Raw genomic sequence first — 21,134 nt, 5'->3', positions numbered from 1 at the left:
CCTGCCGCTCTGAGACGACACTCATTGATGCTGGAGGAAAAAACAGCAACTTCTAGTTTATTACTGATATTCTGCACACATTTCCCAGGAAGTGTGGGATGGAAAGGCGGCTTTATTTGCAAATGCTTTATGCGATTCTCCAATTTTGAATTTGCAACTTTAGATGGAAACAGAGCCAGTGTTTATAACCAGAATAAAACACTCCCAGTTGTAAAGTCTCCTCACACACCTGCAGATGTTCACTCATGTTTGTTCTCTGACTATGACGACCAATGGACTGAACACTGAATGTGTTCCTGTGGGATTGAAGTGTGTGGGTAAAACAAATAAACCTGGCCCATAATGCCCCTCTCTCACCTGATGATGGTGGACACTGGAATGGGCGGCCCTTTGTCCTTCAGCTCCTGCACATTCACCACCTGAGGAACCGTCTTGAGCGTGGACTCAGTCAAAGCCGCCCCTGGAAACACAGAAACACACTTCAGCCGCTGCAGATCAGAAGTGCTCGTGAAGGGACACACTCGTCTTAACCCAATCGGCCCTTAGCCACTGGACTTCTCCTCCATTTTTAAAAGTGTTCCCTTCATCTCAGGGCCATGAGACTCTGTGACTTCTCCTAAATAATCTAATCATGCACAAACAATCTGGGCTTGATTTGGTTGTTCTAAAGGTGTGTAAACAGTTTTTACCGTTTAAGTCCCTCAGGGTCAGATTGACCCCACATTGAAAATGAATGGGAAAGTGTAAAAAAATTCATTTTTTCACTTTTTTTGTCAAAAAAAAATCAACTAAATCCAGTATAAATCTGAAAATGTTTACATTTATATCAAGATCTGATCCTAGAGCATAAACACAAAGTGGAACAAACTTTCTGTCTCATACACACACGCACACACAAACACACACACACAAACACACAAGTGTGTGACTGCAACAGAGAGTATTTTTATTAGCCTGGTTAAAACCAGACCATTCTCAGTAGTAACTGAGTTATGGTCTGGCAAAGCTTCATAGACAAATCATTTCCAAAGGGGCGTCACCAACGGGCGTCGCTCAAATGCCTCTCGGCGCAATTGGATAGACCTAAAACCAATCAGAGCGATGAGGGAGATGACGTATGCAGAGCGACGGAGAAACATCTGACTGGCCGTTTATTAATATGCGTTCTTGTCTGTACTTGTGTTCTCAAATAGGAAATGTCCCCGGTTTCCATTTCAGAAATCTGGTCACCTTACCTAAACCACATATTAATGTTTAATATATTATTTTTAAAATGTAAACAAAAAGAGGCAGGGTGTTTTATACTTTGTTTTAATATAAATATATAAGATAATCAATGTAGGCCTAGCTACGCGTTGCCTGAACCACATTCGTGTGGCTATTATTATTATGTTTAATTTTTATTTTTTTATGAAATGAGGCAGTGGTGTTTTATGACATATTTCGTACGCGAACTTCTGACTTGCGTCCGTGACTTACCAAGTTTGACTCCGGAGAACGAACTCCCGAGGACGGGAGGACACTAGTCCGCCTACTATGCTCTTGACAGCATCACTCAGTATATATTTGTATATGTAGTGCACGCAATGCATATTATCTTCAATGCATGTTTATAACAAAATGAAATATAAAAAACCCAGCCTCGTTTCGTTTACATTAAAAAAACACACACACACATAATATAGGCTATGATTATCACTGTAATAAATTAAATATGACACAAAACACAACCCAGTCTCTTTTTGTTAAATGTCAGTTTATGTGTGATCATCAATAGCAATTATACAAGTATAAGTAAAAGGTATAAGAAGCTATACAATAAATAAAGCAATTCAGTCAAAGTCAGCGCCAGGAGACTAACGGTTAAGTTTAATATCTTAAAAATATAAAGTTATGAAACTTCACTTTGCCCTCAGATAAAACGATCTGTCTAGGAACAAATTATAGATTAATGAGAGCAAAGATCAGCCGTTAGATCTACACAAGACGAGACGGTTTAACCACTACAGGACATCAGAGCCAGCGGCAGACGGCAGAAGGACTGGCTGAGGAAAGGCGCCTCTCGACGGGCTCAATGATCGTTTGAGCGCCGCTGAACCACTGGAGCTCACAACTCCGAAAACGGCAGATCAAATTTTAAAAAAGGCGCTCTCTTTATAAATAAACCACAGATTTGAGCTTTAAACAACTTCATTCACTCCTGAAAAGGACTTAAAACTATATTTTGTAAAACATTAACACTACCAGAGGACTCTTACTAAGACCCATTCGTTTTTCCACACGACTTTTGCCGAATCCAGTCGGTAAAACAGCGATAACATCTTTTTTTAGATATGAAGGCTTCGAGTGTTGTTCTTTGCTCGGGTTTTAACGAAAAGGAAAAGTTTAAATCGCTTAAAACAGACGCGATAGCTGATTCGAACGAGTGATGCTCCACAGCAGCTGCAAATCTGCTTCAACGTCGCTGCGCTGTCGTCATCGTGTAAAGCCCGCCCCAACGTTTCTGATTGGTGCCGCGATTTCTAGGGTTTAGAAATGGGTTTGAATGGACTCTTTGCCAGACTACTTGCAGAGCAAATCTAAATTTGCCGGAAGTTGTCTGGGTTTTCCCAGGCTATATTTTTATAGAAACTGGCAAATAAAAAAACTGGCATAAATCTGAAAAAATTCCATACATAAATGAAGGACAAATACTAGAGCACAAATGCAACATGGAACAATCATGAGAAAGAGAGAGAAAAGGGCAAATAAAAGAAAGATGAAAGGCAGCTTAACTTCTGCTTAACTTCCCTATGGACCTCTAGTGGATAATGTGGTCATTGCACTCTCTCTCTTTCTCTTTAACTATAATTCCTAAAGTTTTTCCTCAAACCTACAGATGGCGGTATTCTATCCCTAACACACAGAGCAATGTCCAAAAACTATTTATATTTATTTAAGATCATCATTCAAGTGATTTTTTTCATTAAAAAATAAATTTTAATGAGCCAATTTATGACATAGTTAAGTATTTGTGCAGTAAATAGGTAAAAAACTACCAAATACCCACAAAAACACAGCAGAAATGTATAGTTGAGAAGTAAATTAAAAAAATGATATATAGTTTTCCATGTAAAAAATGTATATTTCCTTATGCAATCGCTCTGTAAAAGTTTGGGGTCTATCTGAGCACAAGGGCCTCAAACGTAAACCCTGAGGGGCGATTAAGGGTTAAACGAATACGGCCACATTTCTGATCAACTGTGTGTGTGTGTGTGTGTGTGTGTGTGTGTGTGTGTGTGCACGTGTTTCACAGCCTGCAATGTGAGCGCAGGAACAGTCAATAATAACTTAATTTACCAGTTATCGTTACGCAATGCTCACACCGTGTCAATGATGCACCACATCTAGTGTCCCAAATGATGATGATGATGCGGATACATCAGCTCAGATGTGTTTTACTAACCGACTTTATGAGCTTGCATTAAACATTTTTTAATGTTTAAAGTCCTTTCAAAGCTCATTTATCTGATCATAACTCCAGTAAAACAGTGAATATTCCTCCAGTGTAGATCATCTGTTCTCTATGTGAATATACAGTAAAGTGAGATTTATTCCTAATCTTCATTCCTCCAGTCTTCAGAGTCACATGACCCTTCACTCATCATCACTCTCATATGAGGATCTGATGATCAACACACATTTATGATCATTATCAGTGATGAACACAGTTGTGCTGATTCATATAATATATTTTCAGGATTCTTTGATGAATAGATTATAAATGTCTGTCAACTTTAATAAGTTAAGGACATGTTAAATTGATCAAACATAAATTCTGGAGTGTATTAGAAATATAAATTGAGAGAAAACGTGTGTTTGTGATATATGGCGTCTGTCGCCCCCTGGTGTAAACAGACACACAGCGCTCACACTAACACACACAGATTAAAGCTGGAGTGTGTATTCTGGTAAATGTGTGTGTACCTGGTTTCTGGCTGGTCATGTGTCTGCTGAGGGCGGCTCTTCCTGCAGCCTGAGGGGCGGGGACTGTAGTGGGCGTGGCTTTCTCTGTGGGCGGAGCTCCGTGCTTCACTGTTTTTGTGGCAAGCGCTGTGCTGTCAGCACTGTCCATGTTTATCTTCAGAGCTGCAACACATTCAACAGACCATAAACAACCAAGAACACGTACGTTACGGGGGGGGGGGTTAATATGCAAATGACTGAGCGTGACTTAAAGAGAATGACACATTTAATATTTTAAAAATTATTTTATTTACAACACGGAAACACCTGGAACTCTTGTTTTGACGATTTCAAAACATGGCCTCATGAAGCTTCAAAGCGTTATGAATCAGTGAGTCGAATGATGATTCAGATCACATGTCAAACCGCCAAACTGCTGAAATCACGTGACTTTGGCGATTCAAACTGCTGAATCGACTCACTGATTCATAACGCTCTGAACCGCTGAATCGACTCACTGATTCATTCCATTGGCTCAACTTTACACTCTCAAGACCCTTAAAAGACACTAAAGACTAAAGTTACAAAGTCCATCTCACTACAGCGGCTCTACAATAACTTTATGAAGAGACGAGAATAGTTTTAGTGCGCAAAAAAACCCCGAAATAACGGCTTATAGTGATGACGATTTCAAAACAAGGCATCATGAAGCTTAGAAGCGTTATGAATCAGCGAGTCGATTCATAACGCTCTGAACCGCTGAATCGACTCGCTGATTCATAACGCTCTGAACCGCTGAATCGACTCGCTGATTCATAACGCTCTGAACCGCTGAATCGACTCGCTGATTCATAACGCTCTGAACCGCTGAATCGACTCGCTGATTCATAACGCTCTGAACCGCTGAATCGACTCGCTGATTCATAACGCTCTGAACCGCTGAATCGACTCGCTGATTCATAACGCTCTGAACCGCTGAACCGACTCGCTGATTCATAACGCTCTGAACCGCTGAACCGACTCGCTGATTCATAACGCTCTGAACCGCTGAATCGACTCGCTGATTCATAACGCTCTGAACCGCTGAATCGACTCGCTGATTCATAACGCTCTGAACCGCTGAATCGACTCGCTGATTCATAACGCTCTGAACCGCTGAATCGACTCGCTGATTCATAACGCTCTGAACCGCTGAATCGACTCGCTGATTCATAACGCTCTGAACCGCTGAATCGACTCGCTGATTCATAACGCTCTGAACCGCTGAATCGACTCGCTGATTCATAACGCTCTGAACCGCTGAATCGACTCGCTGATTCATAACGCTCTGAACCGCTGAATCGACTCGCTGATTCATAACGCTCTGAACCGCTGAATCGACTCGCTGATTCATAACGCTCTGAACCGCTGAATCGACTCGCTGATTCATAACGCTCTGAACCGCTGAATCGACTCGCTGATTCATAACGCTCTGAACCGCTGAATCGACTCGCTGATTCATAACGCTCTGAACCGCTGAATCGACTCGCTGATTCATAACGCTCTGAACCGCTGAATCGACTCGCTGATTCATAACGCTCTGAACCGCTGAATCGACTCGCTGATTCATAACGCTCTGAACCGCTGAATCGACTCGCTGATTCATAACGCTCTGAACCGCTGAATCGACTCGCTGATTCATAACGCTCTGAACCGCTGAATCGACTCGCTGATTCATAACGCTCTGAGCCGCTGAATCGACTCGCTGATTCATAACGCTCTGAGCCGCTGAATCGACTCGCTGATTCATAACGCTCTGAGCCGCTGAATCGACTCGCTGATTCATAGCGCTCTGAACCGCTGAATCGACTCGCTGATTCATAACGCTCTGAGCCGCTGAATCGACTCGCTGATTCATAACGCTCTGAACCGCTGAATCGACTCACTGATTCATAACGCTTCGAAGCTTCATGATGCCTTGTTTTCAAATCGTCATCACTATATAAGTCGTTATTTAGGGTTTTTATGCGCACAAAAACTATTCTCGCCGATTCATAAAGTTATTTTAGAGCCGCTGTAGTGAGATGGACTTTGTAACTTTAGTCTTTAGTGTCTTTTAAGCGTCTTGAGAGTGTAAAGTTGAGCCAATGGAGGCCTTTCAGAGCATCAGATTTACACTAAAATATCTTCATTTGTGTCTGAAGATGAACGGAGGTCTGACGGGTGTCCAACCACATGAGGCTCAGTCATTAATGACAATTTACAGTTTTGGGTGAACTAACCCTTTAAAACAAGCCGTTAACTGTTAAAGATTGCATCCGGAAACTGTTCGTTAACGTTACACGCGTGCACTGAATCTACCCCCCCAAAACAAAAACTCTCCGGTTCTACACGATTCACGTAAATGACCCAGTTGACCAAGAAAACGGCGATTGTCGCCGAAAAGCGACAAGCGACACTTTTTCAGCAACCATTTTCCAGTACTTTTCCAGGACATTTAAAATTTTACTACGGCGGGAATAAAAGACAAGGATCACGCCAAATATTGCTTTCTAAGTCTTTAAAAGCCGTCCAGTTTATTGCCATTACTGAACAATCCAGCATTTTTCAATATGAGCTCTTAATCATACATTATGACTATGGAAGCTTGTTTACACCACAGAATAGAAAGAAAAGGTAATTGTAACTTTTTATCTCGCTATTCTGACTTTCTCGCAATTGCGAGTTTACATATTTGTGATATAAACGCGAAAATTGTCGCAATTCATTTTTCCTCAGAATTGGACTTTATAACTTGAAATTGCAGTTTAGACCTCGCAATTCAGAGAAAAGAAGTCAGAATTGCAAGATATAAACTCGCAACTGCGCAAAAAAGTCAATTGTGAAGAAAAGACTAGCGAGTTTATATCACGCAACTCTGACTTTATAACACACAAATATGACTTTATATCAAAATGATGTGATTAGGTAGCAGCTCACGAGTTAACATTCACTGAGCAGTTATAGCATTAGCTAACGGCTGCAAGAAGACTAAACATCATTATTCAAAATACTACTCGCACGTATCAAACTCAAAATGTACTTTCTGCAGCTAGCGCTAATTGTTTGGGCCAGCGATAAACTCTTTATACTCGGCTAAAGAAATAACTTATTTTTTAAAGAATTTTCCCAGACGACAACAAGATTTTCCAGGACATTTTATATTTTCTCTAATTTTCCATGTGTTTTCCAGGACGAGTGGGAGCCCTGAGGTGTGATGTGAGGTGTGTTTTGATTGGCTGAGCCTCACCGCCGCTCATGACGGGCACCGGGCCGGTCTGGACTCTGCTGAATAGACTGGGCTGAATGCCGAAGCCCGGCTGGATGGAGGGCGTTCGGACCACAGTGGGATGTCGCGGGCCGGCCGGAGTCAGCACCGGAATGGGCTCGTCCTCCTCCTCAGCCAGCGCCAGAGAGTCCTCGGGCTCCAGAGGCTGAGACAGAGACGAGCTGGAGCTCACCTCATCCAGATCCTCGTAGAACTGAGGAGACAGGAAGGCCGACCGCGACAGGTTGGCTGAGACACCGGGAGAATAATAATCAGGAGTCAGTAAAACACAAACCAGGCATTATCAGCACCGCACACATGCAGACTTCAGGAGTAAAGCCCTGCATTTCTGCCCGAGCCCAACGGGCCCCGACTGTTTTACGGCCCTACCTCAAACACGGGCCTTTTTAGGCTTCTCCTTCATTTTATATTTTAGACATTAGGGATGGAACTAGTGTTAGACCGATATATCTGCGTTCGCCGATATTTTCCCCCTGCATTATTTCCAGACAGGCGTCCACAGGGCAGCTCTCACCGTCTTCAAACTCTCTCGCTCTCCCTCGCGCATATTAATCAAAATCAGCTGAGAATTGACGCGATGGTAAAAGGTGGAAAGACTGAAGTTTCACGTGGAGCATTGGGAGATTTTCTCCTGAATCACCGCTGGTGTTTCTCTACACGAGATTAAAGGGTAAGTTCACCCAAAAATGTAAATTGTGTGATTAATGACTGAGCCTCATGTGGTTGGACACCCGTCAGACCTCCGTTCATCTTCAGACACAAATGAAGATATTTTAGTGTAAATCTGATGCTCTGAAAGGCCTCCATTGGCTCAACTTTACACTCTCAAGACCCTTAAAAGACACTAAAGACTAAAGTTACAAAGTCCATCTCACTACAGCAGCTCTACAATAACTTTATGAAGAGACGAGAATAGTTTTTGTGCGCAAAAAAAACCTAAATAACGACTTGTATAGTGATGACGATTTCAAAACACGGCCTCATGAAGCTTCGAAGCGTTATGAATCAGTGAGTCGATTCATGATTTGGATCGCGTGTCAAACCGCCAAACCGCTGAATCGACTCACTGATTCATAACGCTCTGAACCGCTGAATCGACTCACTGATTCATAACGCTCTGAACCGCTGAATCGACTCACTGATTCATAACGCTCTGAACAGCTGAATCGACTCACTGATTCATAACGCTCTGAACCGCTGAATCGACTCACTGATTCATAACGCTTCGAAGCTTCATGAGGCTGTGTTTTGAAATCGTCATCACTATATAAGTCGTTATTTAGGGTTTTTTGTGCACAGAAACTATTCTCGTCTCTTCATAAAGTTATTGTAGAGCCGCTGTAGTGAGATGGACTTTGTAACTTTAGTCTTTAGTGTCTTTTAAGGGTCTTGAGAGTGTAAAGTTGAGCCAATGGAGGCCTTTCAGAGCATCAGATTTACACTAAAATATCTTCATTTGTGTCTGAAGATGAACGGAGCACTGGAAAAAATGCTTTTCTTACTTAGTATTTTTGTCTTGTTTTCAGTCCAAATATCTAAAAAATCTTACATTAAGAAGCATTTACTAGACAAGCTAGAGTTTTTGTCTTGTTTTGGGGGAAAATAACTCAATTACGTGAGTTTTTGCTTAAAATAAGCAAAATAATCTGCCAATGGGGTAAGCAAAAAAAGCTTAATTCAAACAGAAAACAAGATTATTTTGCTTACCCCATTGGGAGATTATTTTGCTTATTTTAAGCAAAAACTCACGTAATTTTGAGTTATTTTCCCCCAAAACAAGACAAAAACTTTTGCTTGTCTAGTAAATGCTTCTTAATGTAAGATTTCTTAGATATTTGGACTGGAAACAAGACAAAAATACTAAGTAAGAAAAGCATTTTTTGCAGTGAGGTCTGACGGGTGTCCAACCACATGAGGCTCAGTCATTCATGACACAATTTACAGTTTTGGGTGAACTAACCCTTTAAGTAAGTGCACCTACACTCTAAAAAATGCTGGGTTAAAAATAGCCCAAGTTGGGTTGAAAATGGACTAACCCATCAATTGGGTTGTTTTGAGCAAACATTTAACCCAACCGCTGGGTCAAAACAACCCAATTGCTGGGTTAGTCCATATTCAACCCAACTTGGGTTATTTTTAACCCAGCATTTTTTAGAGTGTAACTATTAAATGACTAGGTTGTAAATAGTTGTAAATGAAGTATAGTGCAGTCAGTGTGCACTTTATGATGCTGCTCGCTTGTTGATACTGTGTATAATAGTGTCATTATTTTATTTATGCTTAAATATTTATTTTCAGATTTTATTTTCACCACTGAACTCTTTTTTTTCTTGTTCTACCTCACCTGTTTTTACTATTTGTTAAATATTGTTTTTTTTTAGTTCAATAAATGTTCCTTTTTTTAAATTGTTATCATCCTGATCATTGTGTCATTTTTATGATGTAAATTGAGGGAGCAAAAGCAGCATCGGCTCCAAATATCGGCTCTAGAAAATCGGCAGCTCGTATCGTCATCGGCTAAGGCTGATGGAAAAAAAAAACGGTATCGGCACTAAAAAAAAAATCCATATGGGTCGATCTCCTAGATGGAACGATTACCGGTTTCACGATAAACCGCGATAAAATGTACTGACGGTTAGTAATATCGTTTAAAAAAGAATTATCATTAAAACCGCGCGTGATTATCACGATTTTGCGGTAAATCCTGTCCAGTCAGTGTCAGTCTGGTGCAGCGACAGCACTCGGGGGATTGAAGAACCAAATCTGAGGTGTGGTCATATTTTGGCTTTTACAAAAGTCCTGAGGGAAACGTAATCTAAGATGGTCACCCTGTCTGCAGAACATGCCAGAATAACGTCACTGTAATAGCGAAACACTTCACATCTGCGAACGCAAGGCAAGTGGACTTTGACCTCAATACCAAAACTACGTCTGGCATTACTTCCACTCACACTAGCCACTTCGGCGGTTGAACTTATTATAGTCTTCTCAAAAGCCATCGGTTATAATCGCGTTGCGCATTATAACCAATCGCATGTGTTTCTATTAATCAGAGGCGTTCAGATTAGCCGGAGTTTTGTTCAGAGCGCGCTCTCTCTCGCTGAAAACGTGCGATGTATGCAGGAGATTCACTCATTATATAGTGATTAACAGTTTTTGTTCTATTTCAGCACCGAAAATAGTTTCATACAAACACAGCAGAACCGCAGCGCATCTGATATGACTGGCATAAAGTCGGCTTGACGTTCGAGATGCGCAAATTTAGGGACCGTCTCTAAAGTACAATATTGGTATACACGTTTCTAACTTCTATAGCATTTGAAGAAACTGAATTTGTCATAAAACCAGCTGTAAAGTGTTCATCTAGGTGTCAGGTATTTTTGATATTTACTAAGGCTGTCAAAAGATTAATCGCGATTAATCGCATCCAAAATAAAAGTTTGTGTTTACATAATATATGTGTGTGTACTCTGTTAATTATTATTTATATATAAATACACACACACAAGCATGTATTTATTTAAGAAATATTTGCATGTATATACTGTATATACATTTATATAATCTATAATATATATAAATATAAATGTTTTATATATAAAAATAAAAAAAATCTTAAATACATACATGCTTGTGTGTGTATTTATATATAAATAATAATTAACACAGTACACACACACACATATATTATGTAAACACAAACTTTTATTTTGGATGCGATTAATCGCGATTAATCTTTTGACAGCCCTAATATTTAATAAAATAAACTCAAATCTTATGAAAATATGGATATGCATTATTTCACTAGGATATTGTTTGGGCTCATACACAAAATATGCTAGATTTAAATGTGTCATAGCTGAGAGAACACTGTGAATATATTCTCAAGGAATATTCTCATCAGAGATAATTAGATATTAAATTTACACCAAATTAATATTATTTATGCGTTAATGCTTTGCTAATGCGACGGCCAGAATAGAATCTAGCTTAAAAAGTGCTTAGAGCTGCTTGATTTATTTGTTGATTTTCAAATATAAAACTTGTTGAAATGTTTTAAGTGTGTGCATCTGTTCTTTTTGAACACTTTCATCTCATTTGAAGAAAACCGTGATAATATTGATAACCGTGATAATTTGGGTCACTATAATCGTGATGTGAAATTTCCATACCGTTTCATCCCTATTAGACATTCAATAATTAAAAGAATGAGATGTGGTGCGCTGGTGGAAACAACATGAGACCATGATATCGCGAGTCCGCTACAGCGTTTAGAGGACGGCGCTATGCAACACGCAAACGGCCGCAAGAGAAACTGAAAATAAGCGAAGTCTTAGATGCTCAAAAACACAAGCATCTTCATTAAAACTAATGAGACTAAAGGCTCTTCCCGTGCTCAGGTCGCTCGTTCTTATAATGCGGCCTTTGATGTTGAAATGAGCTGATGAATAAAATGCTCATATCGTTGACATTAACTCCGTTAAATGTGCTTATAGCGCGGGAATTATATTCATTTTGCGGAGAGGTGTAAGGCAAGACAACCTGCATGTTTTTTTATATTTTTTATTTGTTTAGATTGTGTAGCCTGTTTCGTTGCGATCTGCCTGCCTCATCTTGTCAAAAATGCCTTTTTACTGTGATGGTGGTGATTGAGGCTAAACGTTTAAACAACGCTTTAAGTGTTTATATGGATTTTATAAGCAAGACAAGTCAAGTGTTGATTTGAGAGGCTAAAGTGTTGGGTTATCTCACTGTCAGCCGCTTGGTCACTTGGTCATCACTTTAAAAAGCAAAAACTTTAATTTAACATACAAAAAAATGCTTCAAACTATTTTCTTAATTAACTTAATAAAGAAACAAAACAAAATATAGCCCAACTACTTTAACAAGTGTTGATTTGAGAGGCTAAAGTGTTGGGTTAACTCGCTGGGTCATCACTTTAAAGAACAAAAACTTTAATTTAGTGCTGTCAGTTAAACGCGTTATTAACGACGTTAACGCAAACCTATTTTAACGGCGTCAATTTTTTTATCGCGAGATTAACGTTCTTTTTGGTCTAACAAACTTTGTAGTTTTTTCACATGCTGTTGCAGCAACTAGTAACGTTAGAAAAACTACAACACCACTCCGGATGTAGCTAGACCGGAAACAAAACATCAGGCACGCTGCGGCTGCCCACATTAAAAGAGTAGACGTGGATGGCAAGCGTGAGACGCCGAAATGAGAAACGTATTATGCCATGGTTTAACTCAGGGGTCTTCAACTAAAAGTGCTTGTCTTGAGCGCTGCTTTCTGCTCTGATGGTGCATTCACACCGGACGCGAATGAAGCGTTTTGCGCGAGTGATTTAAGTCGATGCAAAGACGCAAATAGACATTCTGCGGCGCGAATTAAGCGGCGTGCATGTCGCGTCATTCGCGTCCGGTGTGAACGCACCTGCATGCTTGACCGCGCGTCTGGGTCTGAATGTAACAGTGAGCATTGCAACGTTAACTGTTTCATTAGCCTACGTCAAAAGGCTTCGCGGTCCGGATTTGGACCGGAGTCCGCTAGTTGGCGACCCCTGGTTTAACTGCACTATAGGCGGAGTCCTAGTTTACCTTGCATGTGCACTTTGTAATTTTATTTTGTATCACCCTGTTTTGATCCCTTAGAAAGGGCTGTTGAAGGGGCTGTTTGTGCAACAAAGTATTTTTTTTCACCCTTTTATTGATGGACAGTGTTACATTGTGTGAGCGATTATTTGCTCCAAGTGTGAATGACTGCTTCAAGTGAGAATGACTGCTTCAAGTGAGAATGTTGGTGTGAAATCGAAACACTACAGTATGCCAATGTTGTTTTCAATAAAACAAACATTTGAACAAAGCAAGCCGATCCACTTTTCTATGTTGATAAGAGCATTAAAATAAGAAATAATAATGGGACAAAAAGAAATCAAGGGACATTTAGAATAAATAAAAATGTGCGATTAATTGTGATTAAACTATGGCATTAATGCGATTAATCGCGATTAAATATTTTAATCGTTTGACAGCACTACTTTAATTTAACAAACAAAAAAATGCTTCAAACTTTTTTTTCTAAATTAACTTAATAAAGAAACGAAACGAAATATAACTACTTTGACATTAAAAACAAAACTGAACTATTTTAATGGCTACAACTAATGTGTAATAGGGAGGATAAAAAATAAAATAAAAAAAACACTAGCTCCAGTCGGACTCGGGCTGATAATTTTGATGAGCTAGGGCCTAGTTTTGAGGCCCTTGTAAGGCTTTATTCAGAAACACACACGTGTGGCGTACCTGGAGCTGTGGAGCGCACTGGTGGAGTCTGTCTTTTTGACAGGAAGTTCCTCAGCTGAGACTGTTTGGCCGGGGTCATTTTAGCTGCACACACACACACACACACACACAGATCAACATCTCACTGCATCATGATTGTAATGGCATGGATAATTCAGATGTTCAGACATGAGGTGAAGGTCTGCAGATCTCACATGGTGATTTGTCCAGAGATTTGGGAGCCATTTCCAGACTGGCCTTCAGAAGAGCGTCCTTCAAACTCTCCAGCTCACTGTCCAGACTGAAAAACACACAGAAGCATGAGAACCCTGAGTCGAGAACACACACAGCGCTCCTCTACTGCTCTTAAAGGGTTAGCTCACCCAAAAATGTAAATTCTGTCATTAATGACTGAGCCTCATGTCGTTGGACTCACTGATTCATAACGCTCTGAACCGCTGAATCGACTCACTGATTCATAACACTCTGAACCGCTGAATCGACTCACTGATTCATAACGCTCTGAACCGCTGAATCGACTCACTGATTCATACCGCTCCGAACTGCTGAATCGACTCACTGATTCATAACACTCTGAACTGCTGAATCGACTCACTGATTCATAACGCTCTGAACCGCTGAATCGACTCACTGATTCATAACGCTCTGAACCGCTGAATCGACTCACTGATTCATACCGCTCCGAACTGCTGAATCGACTCACTGATTCATAACACTCTGAACTGCTGAATCGACTCACTGATTCATAACGCTCTGAACCGCTGAATCGACTCACTGATTCATACGGCTCCGAACTGCTGAATCGACTCACTGATTCATAACGCTCCGAGGCTTCATGATGCCTTGTTTTGAAATCGTCATCACTATATAAGTCGTTATTTAGGGTTTTTTTGCGCACAAAAACTATTCTCGTCTTCATAAAGTTATTTTAGAGCCGCTGTAGTGAGATGGACTTTGTAACTTTAGTCTTTAGTGTCTTTTAAGGGTCTTGAGAGTGTAAAGTTGAGCCAATGGAGGCCTTTCAGAGCATCAGCTTTACACTAAAATATCTTCATTTGTGTCTGAAGATGAACGGAGGTCTGACGGGTGTCCAACCACATGAGGCTCAGTCATTAGTGTGTATTGTATTGTATTGTGTGTGTGGTGTGTATTGTATTGTATTGTGTGTGTGGTGTGTATTGTATTGTGTGTGGTGTGTATTGTATTGTGTGTGTGGTGTGTATTGTATTGTGTGTGTGTATTGTATTGTATTGTGTGTGTGGCGTGTATTGTATTGTGTGTGTGGCGTGTATTGTATTGTGTGTGTGGCGTGTATTGTATTGTGTGTGTGGCGTGTATTGTATTGTGTGTGGTGTGTATTGTATTGTGTGTGGTGTGTATTGTGTGTGTGGCGTGTATTGTATTGTGTGTGTGGCGTGTATTGTATTGTGTGTGTGGTGTGTATTGTATTGTGTGTGTGGTGTGTATTGTATTGTGTGTGTGGTGTATATTGTATTGTGTGTGGAGTGTATTGTATTGTGTGTGGAGTGTATTGTATTGTGTGTGGTGTGTGTGTGTGCTGTAGCTGTAGTTGACCTCTGCTCTGAGGGTGTGTGTGTATTGTGTGTATTGTGTGTGTGTGTGTGTGTGTGCTGTAGCTGTAGTTGACCTCTGCTCTGAGGGTGTGTGTGTATTGTGTGTGTGTGTGTGTGTGTGTGTGTGTGTGCTGTAGCTGTAGTTGACCTCTGCTCTGAGGGTGTGTGTGTATTGTGTGTGTGTGTGTGTGTGTGTGTGTGTGCTGTAGCTGTAGTTGACCTCTGCTCTGAGGGTGTGTGTGTATTGTGTGTGTGTGCGTGTGCGTGCGCGTGCGCGTGTGTGTGTATTGTGTGCGTGTGAGTGTGCGTGTGTGCGTGTGTGTGTGTGCTGTAGCTGTAGTTGACCTCTGCTCTGAGGGTGTGTGTGTGCTGTAGCTGTAGTTGACCTCTGCTCTGAGGGTGTGTGTGTGTGTGTGTGTGTGTGTGTGTGTGTGTGTGTGTGTGTGTGCTGTAGTTGACCTCTGCTCTGAGGGTGTGTGTGTGTGTGTGTGTGTGTGTGTGTGCTGTAGCTGTAGTTGACCTCTGCTCTGAGGGTGTGTGTGTGTGTGTGTGTGTGTGTGCTGTAGTTGACCTCTGCTCTGAGGGTGTGTGTGTGTGTGTGTGTGCGCGTGTGTGTGTGTGTGTGTGTGTGTGTGTGTGTGCTGTAGCTGTAGTTGACCTCTGCTCTGAGGGTGTGTGTGTGTGTGTGTGTGTGTGTGTGTGTGTGTGTGTGCTGTAGCTGTAGTTGACCTCTGCTCTGAGGGTGTGTGTGTGTGTGTGTGTGTGTGTGTGTGTGCTGTAGCTGTAGTTGACCTCTGCTCTGAGGGTGTGTGTGTGTGTGTGTGTGTGTGTGTGTGCTGTAGCTGTAGTTGACCTCTGCTCTGAGGGTGTGTGTGTGTGTGTGTGTGTGTGTGTGTGCTGTAGCTGTAGTTGACCTCTGCTCTGAGGGTGTGTGTGTGTGTGTGTGTGTGTGTGTGTGTGTGTGTGTGTGTGTGTGTGTGTGCTGTAGCTGTAGTTGACCTCTGCTCTGAGGGTGTGTGTGTGTGTGTGTGTGTGTGTGCTGTAGCTGTAGCTGTAGTTGACCTCTGCTCTGAGGGTGTGTGTGTGTGTGTGTGTGTGTGTGTGTGTGTGTGTGTGTGTGTGTGTGTGTGTGTGTGTGTGCTGTAGTTGACCTCTGCTCTGAGGGTGTGTGTGTGTGTGTGTGTGTGTGTGTGTGTGTGTGTGTGCTGTAGCTGTAGTTGACCTCTGCTCTGAGGGTGTGTGTGTGTGTGTGTGTGTGTGTGTGTGTGTGTGCTGTAGCTGTAGTTGACCTCTGCTCTGAGGGTGTGTGTGTGTGTGTGTGTGTGTGTGTGTGTGTGCTGTAGCTGTAGTTGACCTCTGCTCTGAGGGTGTGTGTGTGTGTGTGTGTGTGTGTGTGTGTGTGTGTGTGTGTGTGTGTGTGTGTGTGTGTGTGCTGTAGCTGTAGTTGACCTCTGCTCTGAGGGTGTGTGTGTGTGTGTGTGTGTGTGTGTGTGTGTGTGTGTGTGTGTGTGTGTGTGTGTGTGTGTGTGTGTGTGCGTGTGCTGTAGTTGACCTCTGCTCTGAGGGTGTGGAGGGCGTCCGGCTGGCGAAGCTCTTCACTGACGTCCCTCTGTAGAGCCTCAGCTTGTGCAGGTCAGAGGTCAGCCGGTCCAGGCGCTGCTTCTGCTGGTTGATGATGTCCAGGTTATTGGCCAGAGCTGTGAACAGAGCCTCTCTCTCAGGGACGATCATGTGCCTGCGCCACAAAACACCAGCTGGGTTTACATTCAAAGATGAGAACTTACAATTACGCATTTGGCAGACGCTTTTATCCAAACAGTGGCCTCATTACAGGACAATCCCCTGAGCATCATCATGGAGTAAAGCCTAGCTCAAGGACACACTGGGATTGAACCAGCAACCTTCTGCATATCAGCTCCAGTGTAGGGCTGCAACAACGAATCGGTAAAATTGATAAAAATCGATTATTAAAAGAGTTGGCAACGAATTTCATTATCGATTCGTTGTGTCGCGCGACTATTATACCCCTCAATAAGACACAGAGATGTTGGAGTATAAAGAAAGCAGAGGAAGCGGAGCTGAAGCCGTCTTACCACACAGCGGAAAAACAAACCCAGCCGAGCCAGTCGAAAAGCGCCATTGAAAAAGTGTGTTAATTGCAGCAAAAGTGACCCGACATGGCATGAGAGCACCACCTAGAACTGCCCTTAATATTAATCACACAACAAAAGACAGAGAAAATCACCTCTTTAGTTTTAATAAGGATTCATTATATTAATTATACATTAATTATTTCATCCATATTTAATCTATAAGGAATGTTGTATGCAAGTTGTTATAAAGTATGCATATCATTCATTGAAAATAAGACATTGTGTTCTTCTTTAGGAGGAGTAGTTTTATTTAATTGTTACATAATATTTGTTTATATGTCACAGCAGTTAAATCTGTGTCTGGATTTAATATCATTCATATTAATAGGTTAATACAGTAGATGTTTCTCCAGGAGTATATAATGGGTTTGGACATTATAGAGAAATTCTTAATGCATTATAATTGAACTAAACCCATTAATTTTGTTTGTGAGTGTGTGTGTGTGTGTCTGAGTGTAGTGTAGAGAACAAGCTCTAACATCCTGTTTTCTGATTAGTATTTTTCTTTATAAAAAAACAACAACAAAGATTTATAGATTTATTGTAGCAACCTGTGCACTTTCTGAAGATTTTTTGCACTGTCAGTTCTTTTCTTGAATAAAGGATTGGAAATTAATGTTTTTTTTTATATCCGATTCATTGATTAATCGAAGAAATAATCGACAGATTAATCGATTATTAAAATAATCATTAGTTGCAGCCCTATTCCAATGTTTAACCCACTGGATTTAACTTAAGCAGCGATTCCCTCCCCATGTGCTCAAGAGAACAAAATCAGCACTTCATGGGAAACTGCTGAAAAATATCAGTAATAAACTGTAATGTGGCGTTCACACCGGACGCGATTCACACGAATAATTCGCGCTAATTGCGTGAAGGTGGACGCTTGAACATGTTGAGTTTTCTCGCTTCAATCACGCGTGACATTCGCTGCACAACAGACGTGATTCTCCTCATGGGCGGAGCTTCTGCCAGCGGCTCGTCTCAGTGAGAAATGTCTGACATGGGCTGTGTTTACACGTCTTTATTTTGTTAAAATCTACTGTTAATGTGTGACAAAACGTAGTTTTAAGACTTTTTCAGTTGATAATGTAGTAGTTTAAAGCTCAAATCAGTGGTTTATTTATATAAAGAGTGCCTATTTGATCATGTGATCTGGTGTGTGTGTGTGTGTGTGTGTGTGTGTGTGTGTGTGTGTGTGTGTGTGTGTGTGTGTGTGTGTGTGTGTGTGTGAGCTCCAGTGGATCAGCGGCGCTCATTAACCCGGTGAGATCAGCCTTTCCTCAGCCAGTTCTTCTGCCGCTGGCTCTGATGTCTCTGTGGCGGCTCCAGATATAATTCGTCTTGTAACGGCCGATCTTTGCTCTCATGGATCTATAATTTGTTCCCTGGCGAATCGTTTAGACTAAAGGCAAAGATAAGTTTCATTACTTTATATTTTTAGGCTATAACTGTACGTTGCAGTTGTTACGTTAGCCGACTAGCGCTGACTTTGAATGTTTGACTGAATTGTTTGCTTTATTTCATGTGTAGCTTCTTATAGCTTTTACTTATACTTTTGTATTATTGATCATACATAAACTTGCATTTAACAAAAAGAGACTGTGTTGTGTTTCATGTCATTTAATGTTATCACAGTGATAATCATATTGTCTGAACCAGATATTAATATACAGATTTTCTCCTCATTGTTGTCACTACTAGAGCAAGCTCCTGATTGGTTAACGCGGCGCGAAATATCCGCCAAAGTTCCGATTTTTCAACTTGAGCGATTCGCGCAAATCGCGCCGCAGAATGCAATTTGGCGTCTCTGCATTGACTTAACATGTAAATCACTCGCGTGAATCGCGTCCGGTGTGAACGCACCATAAGTCTATCATAAAGGAGTGTCGTCTCTTTTAAGACACACACACACTAAATGAGTGTCAGGCTCACCTCTGCTTCTTCTTCTTCTCCAAGTGCATCTCCCATTCCACATCCAGAACACCATTCACATCCTCCATGGCGAACTTCACATACTGATACAAGCGGCGGATCTCCTGCGACACAAACACACTTTCAGCACAGGTTACGTGTGTGTGTGTGTGTGTGTGTGTGTGTGTGTGTGTGTGTGCAGGGCTCTGAACCGCTTCAAGGAACGAAAACGAAAACCGGAAACGAATTAAATTAAGAGGAACAAAAACAAAAACTAAATCAAAATCAATTTGAATCGTTCTGAACAGAAACGTTAATTTGAAATGAGCATTAACCGGTTAATAACGTTATTTTATCGCCCTCTTTAATATTTTAATTTGGCAGTGACCAATCATGAAGTGAAATGTCATCTGTGAATCTACAGTAACGCAAGTCAGTGTGAGCGCATTTACACGCCTCAAGCACATTTCTCTCCTCACTGAGCTCATCAATGAAGCGCAGGTATTGGAGGACATTCTTTACATACGTTTAAATAAGCAGTGCAGACTTTCAGCTCAAATAGTCTGATTTAGGCTGATTTAGTCTGATTTAGTCTGATTTAGTCTGATTTAGGCTGATTTAGGCTGATTTAGTCTGATTTAGTCTGATTTAGGCTGATTTAGGCTGATTTAGGCTAGTTTGTGGATTTTGTTTAAGCCTGTCCAAGTAGGCTATAGCATCTATCAAACATTTGTCCTATAGTCTTTCAGATGCCAATACAGCTCAATGTTTTCTATATAGACGGTTGATGCTTCGTATTAAATGGTGTTATATTGCATTAAATGATCAAGCTTTATTAGCTGACTGAGTTTGATTATGGGATGCAGTGTTGCGCAGTGTTTGCTTTGAAATGACCAGTTGACGGTGCATTAAAAGAGCAATGGTTATCCAGTTTATTTATTCTTTATTCATGCAATTTTTAAAACAAGTCGTGTTGAAAAAAAGTTATGTACAAAGAATGTTCTCACTCTTCTGAAAATAATTCGGCATAATTCGCCACTTTAGATTGTGTAACGCTCCATTAAAACCGGTCCGCTGTTTATGCTGTAATTAATGCATGTATTTCTGTTGTGGTTTTAAAATGTTATGAAATAAATATTCAAGTTTAATTATCATGTGTTATATTATTATTGAGTGAAAATAAGTCTATTTATACATATTTGTTTAAAGTATAGGCTAAATTAATTAATGTGTGTGCGCGTGTGTGTGCGTGTGTGTGTGTGTGTGTGTGAGAGTGTGTGTGTGTGTGTGTGTTAGTGTGTGTGTGAGTGTGTGTGTGTGTGTGTGCGTGTGTGTGTGTGTGTGTGCGTGTGAGTGTGTGTGCGTGTGAGTGTGTGTGTGTGTGTGTGTGAGTGTGAGTGAGTGTGAGTGAGTGTGTGTGAGTGTGCGTGTGTGTGTGTGCGTGAGTGTGTGCGTGTGAGTGTGTGCGTGTGCGTGTGTGTGTGTGTGTGTGTGTGTGTGTGTGTGTGTGTGTGTGTGTGTGTGTGAGACCTTGAGCTGCTCCTCTCGCCGCGGGTCCAGGGGTTTCTTGTAGAGCAGTGTGAGGTAGCTTCTGTCCCGGTTGAGCTCACTCTGAGCGCGAGCCTCCTCTGCCCCGGCGAAGCCCTCCAGAAGGCTGGTCTTCAGAGCGCTGATGTCACCGTGCAGAGACTGACATATTACAGATGAAGATTAAATTACATTTTAGTTTTCAAAATAGAAATCTTCTCTATCACTCTGGTGCTCTTCGGTCATTTCTGACCGGAAAATGTTTTGTTTTGAAATGTTAAAAATCACAGCTTCATCGGAATGATATGAAACTTGGTGACTTTTCTAGCATTAGGGATGTAAACACACAACAAAATGTGGGTCATGATTCGAGCATGCTGATTGGTCGGGGAAAAAAAGTAGCGTTCAT

General features: G+C 41.2%; 1 protein-coding gene across 1 annotated transcript in view; it reads right to left on the bottom strand.

Moving 5' to 3' along the window:
* The window catches only part of nup214 (nucleoporin 214), a 119,800-nt gene that overhangs the window by 53,204 nt on the left and 45,462 nt on the right, over positions 1 to 21,134 (bottom strand). Inside the window, exons 17-24 of the mRNA XM_079813875.1 lie at positions 20,729 to 20,887; positions 19,220 to 19,323; positions 16,684 to 16,866; positions 13,752 to 13,837; positions 13,558 to 13,641; positions 7,214 to 7,480; positions 3,967 to 4,128; positions 358 to 460 (exon numbers count right to left, since the gene is read on the bottom strand). Coding sequence (XP_079670001.1) covers positions 358 to 460; positions 3,967 to 4,128; positions 7,214 to 7,480; positions 13,558 to 13,641; positions 13,752 to 13,837; positions 16,684 to 16,866; positions 19,220 to 19,323; positions 20,729 to 20,887 — 1,148 coding nt within the window. The remainder of the gene's footprint in view (positions 1 to 357; positions 461 to 3,966; positions 4,129 to 7,213; positions 7,481 to 13,557; positions 13,642 to 13,751; positions 13,838 to 16,683; positions 16,867 to 19,219; positions 19,324 to 20,728; positions 20,888 to 21,134) is intronic.

This window comes from Gobio gobio (assembly GCF_949357685.1).
Source record: "Gobio gobio genome assembly, chromosome: 4".
Taxonomy (NCBI): Eukaryota; Metazoa; Chordata; class Actinopteri; order Cypriniformes; family Gobionidae; genus Gobio; species Gobio gobio.
Note: the sequence above shows the minus strand (reverse complement) of the source record. Positions and strands in the feature narration are given on the sequence as shown.